Source organism: Zootermopsis nevadensis, unplaced genomic scaffold (assembly GCF_977971745.1).
Source record: "Zootermopsis nevadensis isolate Lab colony 2312 unplaced genomic scaffold, Znev_1.0 Znev_ptg000027l, whole genome shotgun sequence".
Lineage (NCBI taxonomy): Eukaryota > Metazoa > Arthropoda > Insecta > Blattodea > Termopsidae > Zootermopsis > Zootermopsis nevadensis.
Window position 1 is genome coordinate 7,007,467 of NW_028259159.1, and position 17,175 is coordinate 7,024,641.

Genomic DNA, 17,175 nt, shown 5'->3' on the forward strand with positions numbered 1-17,175 from the left:
CCAACGTTTCAGAGGTGCTTGCTGTCTCCATCATCAGGGCGATTAATGTATTCGTGTAATATGTATGTACAATGTTTAGGGACCACGTGATCAGATTCTGGAGGGAGTCCTACGACGTACTTTAAAAATGACGGTGAATATGTCTCGAGCGTTAATTTCTGTATGAAGATATCATCAGTCAGGACACCCAGTATTTACGCTGAGACAGACGGTCATAAAATCATCTCGGAGAATTTTAAATTTAAAAGTACATAAACAAAATTTTTGCGAAACATCATCCTATATAACGCACGACTGAAACTGATTTTAAGTTCTTGAATTCTTAATGGGCCTCCAAGTAAATGCATCCGTCAAGAAGAACGACTTGCCTACTGGTAGTTATTTCGACAGGAGTTGTCGTAAGACACTCTCACCAATATTTAAATGCGACGTACGGAGCCCACAGACATTCCGTGCCCCGAAGGACGGGCGAAAACTCGGACCGTGTGTGTTTCGCTCAAATCTTTAATTTTATTTTTTTTCAGATTGAGCACAGTCGGGGCGGCTGAGACGCCCTCGAGTCTGTCCGACGTCAATGACGGAGTTCGCGCTCAGCTAAACAACGGCTCCACCAAAGGTCAGTCACGGCGAAGACGGCCGAGATTATGAAAAATACATTTCTGGAAAGTTGCGCTGCGAAGTTTGGTATAAATCAACCCATCTCCATTCGTGAGACCGATGATTTCTTCCAGACTACACGGCGTAGCAATCCAGAACAGATCCGTCCCTCTTTATCCTCTGTCATTCCACAAGAACGGGCGCACCTAGCTTCATTCTTTGTTCATTCGATTGTTTAGAAACGCTGAATCAACCGCTAAGGTTTCGTCGAATGAGACATTGCACGATGATTGTAACTGGTGATTCGGGGGACGGGGGTGCTTCAGTACAGTGTCCCGATATTTTCCTGCGTGCGCTGAAGAAAATCACGAACATTGTCGGTGGGATTCGAACCGAGCACTCCCGAACACAATGACACCTTTTCCTAATTCCTCTTTTCTCTACGAGGACGATGTTTTTACTATGGTCTTTTGACTGTGGCTTTGACAGTGGTTAAGATCGTTTTTGGAAACCGCTGAACTACCCGTCTCATTCGTCACTGAATAAACTGCGGGGTTGATCCAGTTCTTAAATAACTAGGAACCAACTACTTGTTATATTCCGTTTGTCGGATAGACATCCAGGAATGTAGAGCCGTGTGGATCAAGAAACTGTGCTACATCTGGGACGAAGATCGATCCGAGTTCGTCAAGTTGGTCGGCTTGGACAAGGGTCTTACTAAGGCAGAACTCCACAAGTACTCGGGATTCAACGAGTACCAGCAACAGAAGAGGTAAACCTAACCTAACATTTTATCCGCGTGCGCGGTCCGCGAGGTCCGAATCATAAGGTCAGAGAGCGCCACACAAAGGCCAACTGGATTTACGTAATACCGGATTTATTGTCATAGAGACACTTTTCTGTCTGTTTTAAATCTTTTGGAAAGGTCATGATGCATAATGCATTATTTTGAAATCTCCTACGGAATAGGCAGATAGCGGAGTCAAACCCAAAAACCTTGTGACGAGTATTAGTAGCAAAATGTTTCGATGACCTTCGCTCAAGCTGAAATAGTTTTTCTTATCGGATGTCAAGTGAATATTATCTGTCAGCAAATTTCGCAAAATTGTTTTTCCACCTAGGGCCAATGTACGGAAATTTCTAAAGATAGTCCATTACTTCGAGACCAGTGACATTTTCCATTTAAATTCTGCTGAACCTTTAAGATGTCTTAACATTTATGTATCCTGAGCTGTTCATATCACTCAGGTACAAGTGTTAACACTTTTGTATTGTCACAAAAATGTTCCGTCGATAAAAAAAAAAAACTACATTATAATGTAGCGAGTAATTTGTAAGGATTAAGAATCCATTTGATCTACGGGACAACCTATCATCTTTTAACGAACCTGCCTGCCCACGTTTTATCAATATCGTTATAATATCGAACTTGCATCGTTTCCTTCCGCAGACAAATCATTTACGGCTTTAACGACATTCCAGTGGAGGTGCAAAGTCTCTGGAAATTGCTTCTCCTGGAAGTCATCAACCCGTTCTACATCTTCCAGTTGTTCACACTGTGCGTGTGGGCCGCGGAAGGCTATTACTACTACCTTATTGCCATCGTCCTTATGACGTGTTTCGGCGTCTTTTCTACCATCCTACAGACACGAAAGGTAAGTGCGACTCACTGCTTTCAACATGTGTGCAACAGACGTAGCCTAAATGCCTTCTTCACTCTAGTGATCTTGTGATAACATTAAAAAGATTCTACCCCCGTAACCATTTTATTATAATGCTGCACATGTCTCCATAATAAAACAAACACCCTGTATTTTTTATAACCAGCCGAATGTATAAATCGGTGCCATACATATATGAGGTAATAGCATTGTGGATGGTTATATTGAGGATGCAGAAAGGAGTCTAACTGGTCTTAGAGGCTTTTATCTGTCTCAATACTGTAATATTCCCTTCACACTCGTCAGCCAATGCAAAGTGTTGGCAGTCCTGTGGACGAAATGACTAGAGAGAGTTATATGGACTTCTTCCGTTGGGCTCAGTACAGTCGCATGTATCGAAGAGCTGCTCACGTCGATTATGTTGTGTTCACTAATAATACGATCACCCTGTACGTCCCAGAATCAGCAAAGTCTGCACGACACCGTTCACTCCTGCGACGTAGTGACCGTGTGGAGGGGCGGCGACAGGTATGAGGAGATTCCGACGACGAAGCTCGTACCCGGTGACGTCATCACGATCCCCACCCACGGCTGCAACATGGAATGCGACGCCTTGCTGTTAAGTGGGACCTGCATTGTCAATGAGAGCATGCTAACAGGTAACCAAGGACCTGAGGGGAAAACCTCAAATGCTTCGTGGCACAGGCCAATTCGATTTCCGCCCTCGGGATGGCAACATGACCCTTCTCTCGCCCCAGAGCAGAGAGTGACAACTAATCAAAAAACCTTGTACCATCGAGTCAGTCGGTTTCTTACTTAAGTTGTTCTTTAACAGGAAGAAACCCTTTCGAAAATAATAGTGACACGAGGTCACACAGACACCTTTCAAGGTCTGTCCTTGGTGTTTCGTTGTTGCCGGGGAAACGTACGACGACGCAGCCAGTCAGACGAGATAACCGAGTGGCCTCGCGTATCACAGGATTTTCCACGAGAATATTCCTATTGGTTACTTCCTGGAATTCAATTTGTAGCTGCCAGCAACCGAGGTTTGAACAACACACGATCAGTTCTCATCTCGCAAATGCGCATGATTTTCCGGGAATTAATAGCAGACAACGTCATTGCTGTCCTATCAGAGTTAAAACGCCTTTCGCTGCGGTCGTAAGGGTCATAATCGATGGTTTGCAATTAAAAAATTACGATCTCACGAACTTCATAATTTGAAGCGCTCACTTAATATTGACAGGGTATTCGAATAGTAGTTTTGTTCAGTAAATCTGAAGTGAAGAGAAAACAACTAATAAGAACTAGGTATAGATGGATTGATACTAAAATTGATTTAAGATAAGTAGGTGGTGGAATTGTAAAATGGATTCAACTGTATGAGACTATGTTCCAAGTAACCCATTTCGGTTTCAAGATCTCCACTGCATCGCCCTATAAGATATAACCTTACGCATAACAACGTAGAAACACCTGAGAACCCTTTAGAGCCCAGTGACTAGTAAACTCGGGTATCACCTGCTTTAATAATCATCAACTTTTCATTTTGTAATCATGGGTTTGATATGATTAACACTGCAAACAGCGATCATTTCCATAAACAGCGTTAACCAGTTCATCTCTGTAATGGTAAAGCGTAGTGTTTTCTTCGCGGTACGGAACGATCTCTTAAATAATATTTAGATGAGCTTTGGATTTATATACGAACTGGATGTAGCTGGCTCAGGAGATCGCGATAAATGAACCACTGGGTTCCAAAGCAGGAGTTTCTGACTCAGATGAACAGCTGTTAAATTATAAAGACAATCAATAGTACTGTAACAAGACAGAGAACGGGGTTCGATGCAAGTACATCTGATTACAGAGCCACTTCTTTGTTGTGTGTGCAGGCGAGAGTGTGCCGGTAAATAAGACGTCCCTTCCACGTCTCTCAGGCGTTCTTTACGACCCCAAGGAAGACATAAACCACACGCTCTTCTGCGGCACCAAGGTGAGTCGATTGGATCAGTGGCGTCTGTAAGCCTGGTGGTCTACGTAACTACTCCAGGACGCATAAAAACAACATGGCGGCAAAGCGAAACCTAAAGGAGTTATTGGTTTTATCTTTCGTGCTATGAGCAAACGGAATCTCACTTCTTCAGATGTTAAAATTGAAGACTGAACTACAAATGTAAATTCAAATTTTGCATGACAAATTTACATACGTAGGGACTCGCTAAAACTTATAGGTTATGTCTGACATCATTTAGCGTAGAGATTACAGAATACGGAGACGTACCGTAAGAAATGTAAGTCGCGTAGTTTTTTTAATAACAGTTCTTTTGCAGACCCACGCGTCTAACGTGGAAAAATAGAGCCATCTGAAATAGAACACTCGATTTCCTCTTTCTTTGAATACTATTTCCTGCTGAATTGATGAATCAGACTGCGTCACGCAGCTGTTGCCACCGAGGAATTTCATTTTGTTCGCTGTAAGTCGACGTGTCCGGTAACTGACCTTGTCTTGTTTCACACACGTGGATAATCAACTGTTCCGCTCCATGTTCATTTGAAAGGCCGTTCAAAGCGTCAACAAGACGGCAACGGACAACACGTGACGTAACCTCCTTTAATTATTCGAAAACTGCAGTTAAATTTTATGTAATACACATTACACCTGAACATAAATAACTTTAGCTGACAAACATTTCTTAAGTATGAGCTTCGTAATTTGTATTCCTCAGTAGAGCGAGGGTTATGGTAAGATGGGTTGAACATGTAGCATCCAGAATAATGGAGGTCCTTAGTTCAAACCTTTTCAGTTGCTTGGCGGGTGACAACTTTGGTGTGGAAATATTAAGCTTCTAGACACTCAGCTAGTTCATATAAAACACGATGGTCTGTTGTCCTACTTACAAGAGCTCGCCGCTGGAGACTGTCGCAAGCCAGATTAATCCAGTCCACACTATATTTAATATTATATTCTCAGGTGCGCCTATTTCTCCACGAGTGGCGTCTATTGTAACTTATTAAACCATAATTCCCGCTTTCGTCTGTGAACACTTTTGGTCGTTTCAATGCAAATGAATGGCACAGTTTCTTCTCGGAAATGAAGTTAATTTTCACACTTCGTCATTTTTATCTATTGACGCCGCGTGGTCCTGCCTCTTACAAAATAAATTCACTCCGTCAAAACACAATTCTTTTCTCATTTAACGCAGGTAATACAAACACGTTTCTATGGAAACGAGAGAGTGCGCGCGGTGGTTCTGCGCACTGGGTTCCTCACCGCCAAGGGCAGTTTGGTGAGGTCAATCTTGTACCCACCTCCCGCAGACTTCAAGTTCGACCAAGATTCCTACAAGTTCATTGGTATCCTGGCCGCTATAGCAGCCGTCGGATTCGTATACACCCTCGTGCTCAAGGTACAGCCTTCAGAACAGCTGCACCTAGCCAGCCAGCGCGTTCATATTGCTACTGCCTTGCGATTTATATCGAAGTGAAGTATCGGAATAACGTACGTAACTTTAGCGTTCCCTGTTCCTCATAACGAGCGAAAAATGTCTCTTCCCACAGATTGGAAAGGCAGTGCCAGCTGGCGACGTGGCGATAAAGGCCCTCGATCTGATAACAATCGTCATACCTCCGGCCCTGCCAGCGGCGCTGACAGTGGGCAAGCTGTACGCCCAGAACAGGCTGCAGGCCCGCAAGATCTATTGCATCAACTCTAGGATAATTAACGTTGCTGGCTCCATCAACTGCGTGTGCTTCGACAAGGTGAGGCGAGTCTTTGGGCTCTGTATTAATGGAGCTAAAGTCCGTATCACCCGATGTAGGCTGACTGCAGACTGCATTTTGGTTGATGATTGTTGGCAGACGGGGACGCTCACGGAGGATGGGCTGGACATGTGGGGTGTTCTGCCAGTGGGAGAGCAGCGGTTTCAGGTGGTCGTCAAAGATATGAAACTTCTGAGCAGAGGACCGCTCCAGCTCGGCATGGCCTCCTGCCACTCCCTCACGCTCATTGACGGCGCACTGTCGGGAGATCCCCTAGACGTAAAGGTGAGGGCCTATGTTGTGACATATGTCCGTTCATTGATGCCACAAGTTTTCCTGTAAAGTCCGGTGTAATCGTATTTGGGAATCGCCGGCTTCCAGTATCCCAAAATGTTACTCAGCCTCTTCAGGCGAGGTCTGTTGACTCGTGGTTGTGGCATCGTCATTACACGATCATTTTTATGTCAGATGTTCGAGGCGACTGGTTGGAAGCTGGAGGAACCAGAGGTGGTTGATCAGCAGAAGTACGATCTGATCGTCCCCACCATCGTCAAATGTCCAACAGCGAACGACCACCACGACGACGGGGTGAGTAATGAAAGACACCGTCGCCATGGAGACGGGAGATTGTTGACTCAAAAACTTTCAGTACATAATTGCCTTCATGTTCCTTCGCCGCATTACCACATTACAGATAAGCACTGAGCGGATCTGAGTACGACACTCGTACAATGTGTTGACGATCTTTTGTGTGTGCCGACATCCCGGAAATAGACAAGCGCGCATTCTGTAATCCTCTGCTTGTTTCCGACAGCTTCCGTCAGCGATTTCGCTGCTCCATCAATTCCAGTTCTCGTCCACCCTACAGCGCATGAGCGTGGTGACACGGGCCCTAGGGTCGCAGGACTTGGTGCTGTATTGCAAAGGATCACCCGAGATGATCGTTTCGCTGTCACGGCCCGAGACAGGTGAGGCGAGGCGAGGCGAGATCAAATCATAAACAGAGTCCTCTTGTTTCTCTTCTGACAGTCCATCTTAATATTGTCGCTTCCGCTCTGTGTTTCGTAACATCGCGATTACTCGTAATCTGTTGGTAGTGCCTGAGGACCTTAACAGCACGCTGGAGGAGTACACGGAGCAGGGCTACAGGGTCATCGCCCTGGGCAGGCGCCCTCTGGCCGAGAGCAGCTACGGCAAAATTCAGCGCATGCGTCGCGAGGAGATCGAGCAGGACTTGGAGTTCCTGGGTATGATCGTGTTGGAGAACAGGTTAAAACCGGAGACCGAGCCTGTGATTGGTGTGCTGAAGGGGGCGCAGCTCAAGATCATCATGATCACGGGTGAGGAACACGAATCCATGGCCACACGCGAGCACAGTCTACGCGTATATCCGTTTGCATCTTTTTTTTTACACCCGGAGAAAATGAATTGTTACGACAGCTTTTTTGCATTTACAACCTGACTATGTCGTGGCACCTTCGTTAACTTGGCGACCGAGGAAAGCTGAGTGTAGCTCGCACTGTTTTGCAGGGGACAACATCCTCACAGCCGTCAGCGTGGCTAAGGAGTGCGGCATCATCGCCCCTGGCGAGGCCGTGGTGACTGTGACAGCCGTTCCCGAGGTCAAGGGCACTCGCGCCAGGGTCTTCTACACCTCGCCGAAAGACGTAAGTCCCGTTTGCTCCCGGAAGCAGCGGCCCATCGCAGCAACGCGAAAGGCAATTCGACACTTGCGACGAAATGAAGTGGCTGACAGGATTTCTGTATATTTCAGCTGGTAGCTCCGGTAGCTAACGGACGACATGACGTAGAGGCAGGGACAGGTCAGACGAGCTTCAAGCTGGCGCTGACAGGAAACACGTGGGCCATTATCAGAGACAGACTCCCGGAGCTGCTTCCACGCATTTGCACCAGGGGAGCTGTGTTCGCGCGAATGAGTTCCGACCAGAAACAGCAGCTGGTACAAGAACTACAGTCACTAGGCTACTACGTGGGTAAGTTCAATCGACATTTCAGTGTGCTATGGTCGAGGCGACGATTACAGGCCTCTGGGGTCACCGAGGTTAAAGCTACCTTTGTATCCGTACACCATGAAATTAAGATGATTTGAGAGTGTGAATTTGATGCTGAACGTATTCTTAGCCAGAGATCAGCAGGACCCTTGCTCCCCCAATAAATGTCTTGCAACAAGCCACAGACCCCACTATGCCTTTAAGACGAAAAAAAAATATTGTACTGCGGGTTGCAGCAATGTGTGGCGACGGAGCGAACGACTGTGGCGCACTGAAGGCGGCGCACGCCGGAATTTCACTCTCCGAAGCAGAATCGTCCGTGGCGTCTCCGTTCACGTCCCGGGAGGCGAACATCTCGTGCGTCCCCAGGGTGATCCGCGAGGGACGGGCGGCCCTGTCGACGTCATCAGGGATCTTCAAGTTCATGGTGGCGTATTCGCTGACCGAGTTCCTCTCCTGCATCATTCTGTACTCCGTGGAGAGCAATCTCACGGACCTGCAGTTCCTCTTCATCGACATTTGCCTCATCGTCAACTTTGTCTTCTTCTTCGGCAAGTCCGAGGCTTACGACGGGCCCCTGGTCAAGGACCCGCCCCTCACGAGCCTCCTCTCCTTCATCCCGCTGGCGTCCATCGCGCTGCACGTGGTCGTAGTAGCGGCCGTCGAGATCTGTGCCTTCTTCTGGGTCAGGGACTTCCCCTGGTATTCGCAGTACACGAAAGACCCGGACAGTTACGAGTGTTACGAGAACTACGCCGTGTACTCTGTTTCCCTCTTCCAGTACATTGCAGCGGCCGTGACGTTCTCGCAGGGCAAGCCCTACAGGAAGGGAATCCACACAAATGTGGCCCTCGTGGCGTCTCTTGTCATCATGACCGTGATCTGCGCGTACAAGACGTTGTACCCGGCGCAGTGGATATTGAACGTTATGGCTTACATCCAACCACCAGTCTTCAACTTCAAGGTATACACACGAAAGTTTTAAAGAACTGGCAGAACATGGCTGTCTTCTGGGTTTTTGCGACATGCACTCTCACAGACTATCTAAGTTTCAGAGGTCCTTGCTGCCTTCATCATCAGGGCGATGATAGTTCTGATGATGAAGGCAGCAGGGATCTCTGTAACGTCTGTAAACGTCCAACAGACTACGCAGCGCAACAACCCGGAATACAGCCATCTTCCTTCTCACCGCCGTGTGTCCCACAAATCTCAGATGACTACCAGCCTCTCATCTGAGATGGACCTGTCAATCTTTGTCACAGAACCTAACCTAACCTACCGACTTAACACGCCTGTTAGGCAATCGACTTTCTGACTGCCCCTTCGTCATGGCATTAAAGTAGCTGTCAAAAGTCCTCCAGAGGAGATAATTCCGACCCGTCTAATCGAGTGGAAAAACGGATTGAAATATATCTCATGTTGCAGTCACAATCGATAACAACCAAAATCATAATCGCAAAGGTCACTGATAGATGACAGCACACTCTATTCTGGGGGAAGATTCGCGACGAACAGAAAGACAAGTTCAGAAGCTAACTCGTTACGTGTGTGCTTTTACAGGTGATCGTGCTTTGTCTGGCAGTCATCCATTTCCTGACGGTCATGTTCACTGAGGATTTCGTCGTAAACTACGTCCTGGCTAAGGTCGTCAGGCCTAGGTGGAGGAAGCTGACGGGTTTTGGTGCAGAGGGAAAGAAGTATCTCGCCGTAGACAAAGAGCTCGCGACCGAGAAATGGCCGCCTGTCACCTCTCAACTTCCGATCAAACTCAACGCTTCGGTCACTGAAATACGAGAACCGCCACAAACCGTCGAGATTCACATGAAAGCCCAAGGCGGACCAGACGTTCCTCTGGTCCGCCGTCAGATTTGCGACCAGGCTTTGTAAGTGAAGTCTCATCCCGTGGGAAGGGAAGGCTCACGATGGAGGATAAACGTTAACACGCTAATAGCCTAATGACAAATTTAACGAATCGTTGCATCAGTCATAATGCTGTGACGATTAGTTAATTAATTTAATTAGGAACATATTTTTTTAGCACCTTGTACTTAAAGTTGTATTACCTTCGATGCGGTCAATTCTTGTGACATAAGCGCGCCTTTACAAAGTGTACCTTTCAAAAAACATTGTGTTGTACAAACACTTGTTGTGTTTTCGTTCACAAGACTGAACACTTGCGAGATGAAGTTGAAGCTTCACAAAGCAGGAAAAAAATGTTCAACACTAAAAAATTCATCCATGGTCAATACACGTAACGGAATATAATATATGCATTAGACTAATATAGAACAGCCAGTCTGTGTCCTATGACGTGTTCACACATTGAACTATGAAGCATAAATATTAACAACTTAAAATTAGACTTTGGGATCGCTGATGTCTTCTTAGGGACTGATATTTCTTTTCGTGCCCCGTAACAATTTTAAATCTCTGGCGCATGCGCATTGTTACTTGTAATTACAGCAAAACTCGCCGTTCATCTCAAAATCTTACAAACATTTACGCAGTTTAAAATATTAATAAGCCTGATTTTGTGAGGACTTCCCCCTTCTGCCCTCGGAGCAGCGAAGTATTGACAGATAAAACAAGACTTATTTATGAATCTTGTATTATCGAACTAATCAGTATTCAGACCGCATGCTAAATATGCAGGATTAATATTTACGGAGTTAAAACGAACTCTGTTGCATATCTGCTTTCATTATTTGCTCATTTAAAGTTCGGGTGACTGACTATATTGTGACGTAGGTTACCTTTCGTGAGAACGTGTTTTCCTCTGCCCTATATTTTTAAATTTTAGAAGTCTACGATAAAATTTAAAGTTGACGAAGAAAGGAAAATGTACGATACTCGCTCGTTCCTGTGTCGGCATTGCTGTCTCCGTCTTAGATCGCCGGAGTTGAACCGCGCGATTCTGACCTTAAACAACAAAAACGTATTCCAAAAATTTACAGTTACTTCTGAAGTTAAAAAAAAAAAAAAAAAATGAAATGTAAGAACGAGAAATCTTTTATCAGACTTAAGAATCTGAATTTTCCTACGCTTTTCCGCAGGTTTTACGCCGTCTGATTTCGTTTCGTGAGAGTGGTTGACGTGTCCTGCACTTGATTTAGGCAAGTCGCCTAAAACAGCGCTGCAGATTATGATATTAACCGGATGTGCCTACATTTTTAAAGAAAATGCAGTTTGTTCTTAACACATCTGCCCTATGTACCGATGGAATAAGCCATCTTTATTATAATTGTGTATTACATTTTATTGCTTGTAATGTGTATGTCTGTAAAATTATAAGAACGGGTTGAAGGTATGTATATATACAAAGGTATTGTTGCCTGCGTAAACTGCTCAAGATTCAACCATTGTTGTGGACTCAGGTTCTGCTAGACATTAAAAGCGCTGTGCTTTTGTTCCAGAACCGTGTCCATTTGAAGTGACCATAAACTTTTTAAGGTGTACATTGCACGATAATACATATGTTTTATTTTTCAACAATAAAATTTTATCACGTACAGAAAAATATTTGAAGTATCGTTCAAATTCTATTGTCACTAAGAGAAACCTAACCTTAACATAAATGAGAGTGAGTGGTCATAGGCTATTTTAAGTCCGTCCCACTATCTCTCTGCAGAATTAATAATCAGTTTTCAACCGAGATTTGAACTCGGAACCCTCTGAATTCACCAGTAAGTTTGACTCTTACAACTCTTTTCTGTTTATTTAAATGAAACGACAAACGTATCTCCCATTCTCGGTGTTTACAGCACTGAAATAAAATTTCTGCCACATTTATTACCATGACAACAGTATAGAAAATTACACCATCGTCAGAATCCTTCAGAATAGATCGAAGTGTATGTAACAACTCAAAGCCCAAGAGTTAGAGCGCCTAGCACTGGCGGCATCTTCTCCGACACTGCTGCTAAGCGGGTCTGTCAACTGTCAGGGGTTCCGGTCTTTCCGTAGCAAATCTGTCCTCTGACGGAAATGCAGGATTGTCAGTCAAAACGTTGGTAAATATTTCGCTTATTAACGAATTCATTTTAATAAAAGCCATATTTATTATGAGTAAAAATAATTATTCGCCTATCCTTAATAAAGCAACTGGTTTCATGATGGACTACTGGAGGAGAAAATCTTTTCTTTGCCACGGCTGTGTTAAGACCGGCTGTGGGACCCGCCCAGCGGAGGCATAAGGGCCGAAGCGTGAAGCTAATCACTCACTTCCTTGTAATACCGAGGTTAACAATGCACGGAGGACCGCCTCTGCTCCCACACATCTACGTAACGTGGTAAATCAGCACAAATACAGATTATTGCAAATAATTAAGAAAATCGGTCGTGACCAATTTTAAATAGACTCACTTTTCTAACTTGTGTCTGAATTTATGTTAGTTTAGTATAAAATGCCGGTTGTAAACACTAATCAGATATCAACCAAAATGAAGAATTTGAAAATTTGTGTTAATGTTATTGATAACCTCAATATCAGGAGACGTTTCTTCCCAAAAAAACACGCACTTCTAGTAGTCATGACGTCACTTTGTTATGCACGCACTGTACATGACAGCTACGTTGCTTATCACGTGATCTTAAAAGATCAGTCAGATCGCCTATTGTTTTCGGATGACCAGACAGCGACGACCTCCACTTCCACGTAAGACATTCGCCCGTTGCCCAGATGTACGATCTACAAGCTGTGATTTGATTGGTTGGGGGTTTCCTCATCCCTCCGCAAGTGGCGACACACTGCGAGTTGACGTTCGTGCGACAGGCCTTCGGCTGCCACCGCCCTTTTAACTTGTTACGTTCTGTGAGCGAAAGGTACGTGTCTGAAGCAGCTGTGGTGAGTAGAACTTGCATGTTCTTCAACCATCAATGATTATTAATTTTGCATTTGTACGTGCTTCGAAATGATTCTCAGCCTAAACAGCGATTATTTCCTTAAACAGCGTTAACTATTTGATATTCGTAATGGTGAAGTGTTGTGTTCTCTTCGCGGTACGGACTGAATCCTTGAATACTATTAAGACGAGCTTCGGCTTCGAGGGGCCAAAAAACCAATGCACTGCAGTATTTAACGAAGGATTTAATTTCGCAGGTAAAATTTATTAATCGGAGAAAGATGGGTGGGCCTCGCAACTCGCATGACGTATTTCAGGAATGGATACATAGTTTGATCCAAAACTCTTCAGAAGGGAAGATACTACATGGAAGACCTAGACTTTGATGAAAGGATATGATTAATCGACGTGGATTGGATTCAGTTGGCTTAGGACAGATCAGTAGCAGGCTCTTGTCATCACGTTAATGAACGTTCGGTTCCCACGACTGAGGTAATTCGACTAGCCCCGTGGCCTTTCTAGTGCAAGCTCCTTATCGGTCAGCCGCTGATTAGTGTCCCTCCTTCCTTTAATCATCCTCAAGGCTGCCTACCAATTTCGCTCAACCATAAACAGTTCAATTCAAAAACACGCCAGACGACTTTGTGGGAAAAACCGAGAGATTGGCAATCCTGCTCGTTATTGAGAAGTCCCGGGCTCAAATCTCGATCCTGAGACTGAAGATTTTCATGTTTCTCCACAGCCTCTCTTTGCCACAACCACTTTTCCTTCCACACCCTTCCCAAGTCATTATTCAGTTATCATACTATCAGTTGACTGATAGCAGCGGACAAAATTGATACAGCATCGTAAAACAACCACAAACCAGATCCAGAGTTGCTTCGGTCGCACCGCGCAGTGAAAATCGAGTGCGCTTACAGTGGACATAGACCGCTCTTGCCCCAGGACAGGTGTCCCGTTGCTTCGAGAGGTCTGGAAAGCATTAATGCAATCCAGAGGCCTCCAATTCACAATGTAAGCGTCGTAATTGACCCATTGGTCTAGGGTAACAGACTGAGAGTCATAATCTAGGCACGACTCAGGTACATACCTCAGCTGTTGCTACATCACAGCACAAATATAATAACTTAATAACTCAGCTTTACCCTGCGAAAAAAAACAGCGTTTATCCGAAGGCTTTTGTCACGTTTCTCGAACCTGAGACCGAAAATTTCGTGGTTCTTCTCAGCCAATACCAAGACAGCAGGCCTGCCTTAAATTAGGGACCCACAGCTTCCTTCCAGATCCTTTCAGGTTCATTACTCATGAATCGCCCTAATGTTCAACGCCACAGCCTTTAGTCTGATGCACTGATAGTGTCGCTAGACAAAACAATAAGCTCCCCCCCAAAAAAAGAAAATGCAGTCGTGGCGAAGAGAATCGAACTCCGTACTAAAGAGGACGCCATTTCATTTCGGTGGTAGCGGAAAAACACTTTTGAGTGCTTCGAGCCGGAGTCTGACATCTGCTTGGACCTTACTCGCGGGGCTCATGTCAACGTTCTGAAGGTCGTATACATCTTAAATATTCAGTCCGTACCGCAAAGAAAACACAACTCTTCACCATTACAAGGATGAATGGTTAATGCCGTTTAAGTAAAATGCAAAGCAGGTGGTAGACATAGTCACCATCATTACCTTCTCGCAGCTGATGCCACGCCCATTTCTGTTCCGGCCTAATCACCCGGAACTAAACTTTCCGTAGCTCCGGATATCTCTTCCAGAGCGTGGGAATATCTTTCGCTCCATTACCTTAAGGACGGAAAGGGCATAGAATGTGAGGGTTGTGATAGGGTGGCTTCGAGTTGCTGAGCAGGGCACTGGTGTAGTTGGTGGTCACATGAGATGGGCGTGGCCAAGCTGGAAGGAGATTCAGAATGGCGGAAGCTCCATTTTCATTTGCCGACAAAGGTTTTCTGACGAAATCTGTAACGTGAGATGAGCTGTGGAACTTCGCGAGCCACTCTTTCATACGCCTGTCAGGATTAACAAAACTTCCCTTAAGTTGCTGTATTTTGCGAAATATTTCCAGCAATTTTATTTCAGATCAAGAAATTTAAACGTCCTGATCTGGCAGAATTTTATGAATATCGTCACACTCGTTTCAAGGACATGTCAGGGGCTATCTTCAAGATTGGGGCACCTCGCCCCTTCGAGACTCACTGCGCAGTACCGCAGGTGACGTCACTAGGTAGACAATCAGAAAATCACCAGTGTCTCACCTTGGGTTCTGTGCAGTGGCGAATATCGACCAAGAAATAGTGATTGGCCGTTCAGCGTGTCCTTATTTCCTTAAGATCCATTTTAATATTATCCTCTCTCCGACGCCTATGTCTTTCGAGTGCTTTGTTCTCTGTAGCATCTCAAACTAAGATATTGTATCGATTTCTGACATCGCATCCGCACGTGCTGCGCGCCCAACCCATCTAATTCTCGATTTTTCTCGTCGTGATAACAAGTTATTTGGTGAAGTGTGCAAACTGTGAAGTTTCTCACCGTGTAATTTCCTGTACTCTCTAGTCACTTCGCCCCTTTTTTTAATGTCACAATATCTCTCGTGCACACCGTTCTCAGAAAATAATCGATCCCCTAAAGTATCAATCATTGTCACAAACCTCGAGCTAATCGAGGAAAATTGACATTTTCAATAATAATTGCCATTGGATGTGGACATGTTACAGCTATCGCATGTGTAAGAACACGTCATGCGAGTTTTGTAACGCGCATGCCAACTGGCCTTAAGACTGTTGTAAATTAATTTCATAAAGTCCGATATAAGGCAGGCACGACATTAAATGTTTTCTTGGTGTAGAAATCCCTGAGGAACTGAACTTTCATCGAGAGTTCTGGTTACCATGACACCATCTTTTCGAATGACTTGCTTATTATGGAACAGTAGCATAAGAATCGATAAAACTCCCTGTCATCTGATGACTGACGAATTGTCGGAATGGTTTTGTTGAAATTTCGTATTAAAATTAATTTCTCTCTTATTTGAAACAACGGAACGGAAAAGTCAGCATCCAGAGACAATAACAGAACGAGAACACGAGAACTGTTAAGCTATCCGTAATTTACTAACATGTTCCCTCTCTCTCTCCCCTCTCCCCCCCCTCTCTCTCTCTGCAGGTCTGATAAGTGCGAACGCAGAAGCCAGGAGTCACCATCAGGTCTCTTGATGCATCATCACCAGTCCGCCCCGGGGATGGACCACGTGTGATCTAATGGTGATCTGGTGCTAATTAGGCCACCCATGTTCCACCCCTGGGGACGGGAACACCCGTTCAGAACTCCAGAGTCACGACCGGACCCAGTACTGCAGTTGTCAAATAGAGCGGAGTATCAGAACCACGTCATTGACCGTCTCGATCAAATGCCACGAGGCATTGTGGCTGGTGATCGCTTCTTAATGTAACGTGAGGCTGCAGGCAGTAAACAAACTTGATGGCTCTTGGTTGTGCCTCAACCACTGTTTGAGGACGTTAATACAAATCGACGACTTCTCAAACTGTGGCTTGTTGCTGGCCTGACATTTTTCTGCGTCTAAAAATTCTCGGTTCTGATCGAAAAAAGTCGATCCTCGCAGAAGGATCGATTTGAAACCAACCGAAGAGTTACCTTTAATGAGGCTCTGGTGTGTTAAGTTACGAACTCACCAGAACTCAGACAGAGGGCTAAAGGAGACAAATTTGTGCTGGGGAAACTTCACGATGACGAATCCGGGAAGACACTGCAGACAAGTGACCTCTGTGCAGAGGACAACGACGTCATGCTCACTCACCGAAGGAATCCCCACACCCACACGTCCCTCTACACTGAAGCTCGAGGCATACGATTCATAGCTGGACCTAGACTACTCAGAAGAATTTTGAACCCCTTCTAAAAGGAAAGAAGACTACTCTCACAAGCCTCTACACCGAAGATTAGGGCAATCGGTTCCTCCAAAACTAAGGAGACGACCTGCGTACGAGACTACGAGGTGCCATAATTCGAAAGACAATCCAAAAATATGAAGGGAGGAGAAAAAGATTTTTCCGGATCTCTACAGAAAACAAAATTCCGGACAAGACGGGCATCTCGAGGCCAGTGGGCCCGTGAGAGGAAACTAATTTTAACCCGCACTGACAGCACAAGTCCGGACGAACAGTCATCCATTCTAACGCTGTGCTGATTTAAGAGGGCCACAGCTTAGAAGTGGATGGCGATTCTATCGTGAACAGAAATCACCACAACATCGGCTCCAAAGTGTCGCCTAAGATATCACACC

The 17,175-nt window shown here is 45.2% G+C and overlaps 1 protein-coding gene across 1 annotated transcript in view; it reads left to right on the forward strand.

Moving 5' to 3' along the window:
- The window catches only part of LOC110832351 (polyamine-transporting ATPase 13A3), a 28,924-nt gene extending 17,376 nt beyond the window's left edge, over positions 1-11,548 (forward strand). Inside the window, exons 5-19 of the mRNA XM_022069269.2 lie at positions 525-616; positions 1,213-1,369; positions 2,048-2,252; positions 2,719-2,917; positions 4,151-4,251; positions 5,462-5,665; positions 5,817-6,017; positions 6,117-6,302; positions 6,486-6,605; positions 6,832-6,985; positions 7,115-7,357; positions 7,548-7,684; positions 7,792-8,011; positions 8,266-8,993; positions 9,590-11,548. Of these exons, the coding sequence (XP_021924961.1) occupies positions 525-616; positions 1,213-1,369; positions 2,048-2,252; positions 2,719-2,917; positions 4,151-4,251; positions 5,462-5,665; positions 5,817-6,017; positions 6,117-6,302; positions 6,486-6,605; positions 6,832-6,985; positions 7,115-7,357; positions 7,548-7,684; positions 7,792-8,011; positions 8,266-8,993; positions 9,590-9,916 (3,274 nt within the window). The 3' untranslated portion in view covers positions 9,917-11,548. The remainder of the gene's footprint in view (positions 1-524; positions 617-1,212; positions 1,370-2,047; positions 2,253-2,718; positions 2,918-4,150; positions 4,252-5,461; positions 5,666-5,816; positions 6,018-6,116; positions 6,303-6,485; positions 6,606-6,831; positions 6,986-7,114; positions 7,358-7,547; positions 7,685-7,791; positions 8,012-8,265; positions 8,994-9,589) is intronic.
- Positions 11,549-17,175: the final 5,627 nt, after the last annotated feature.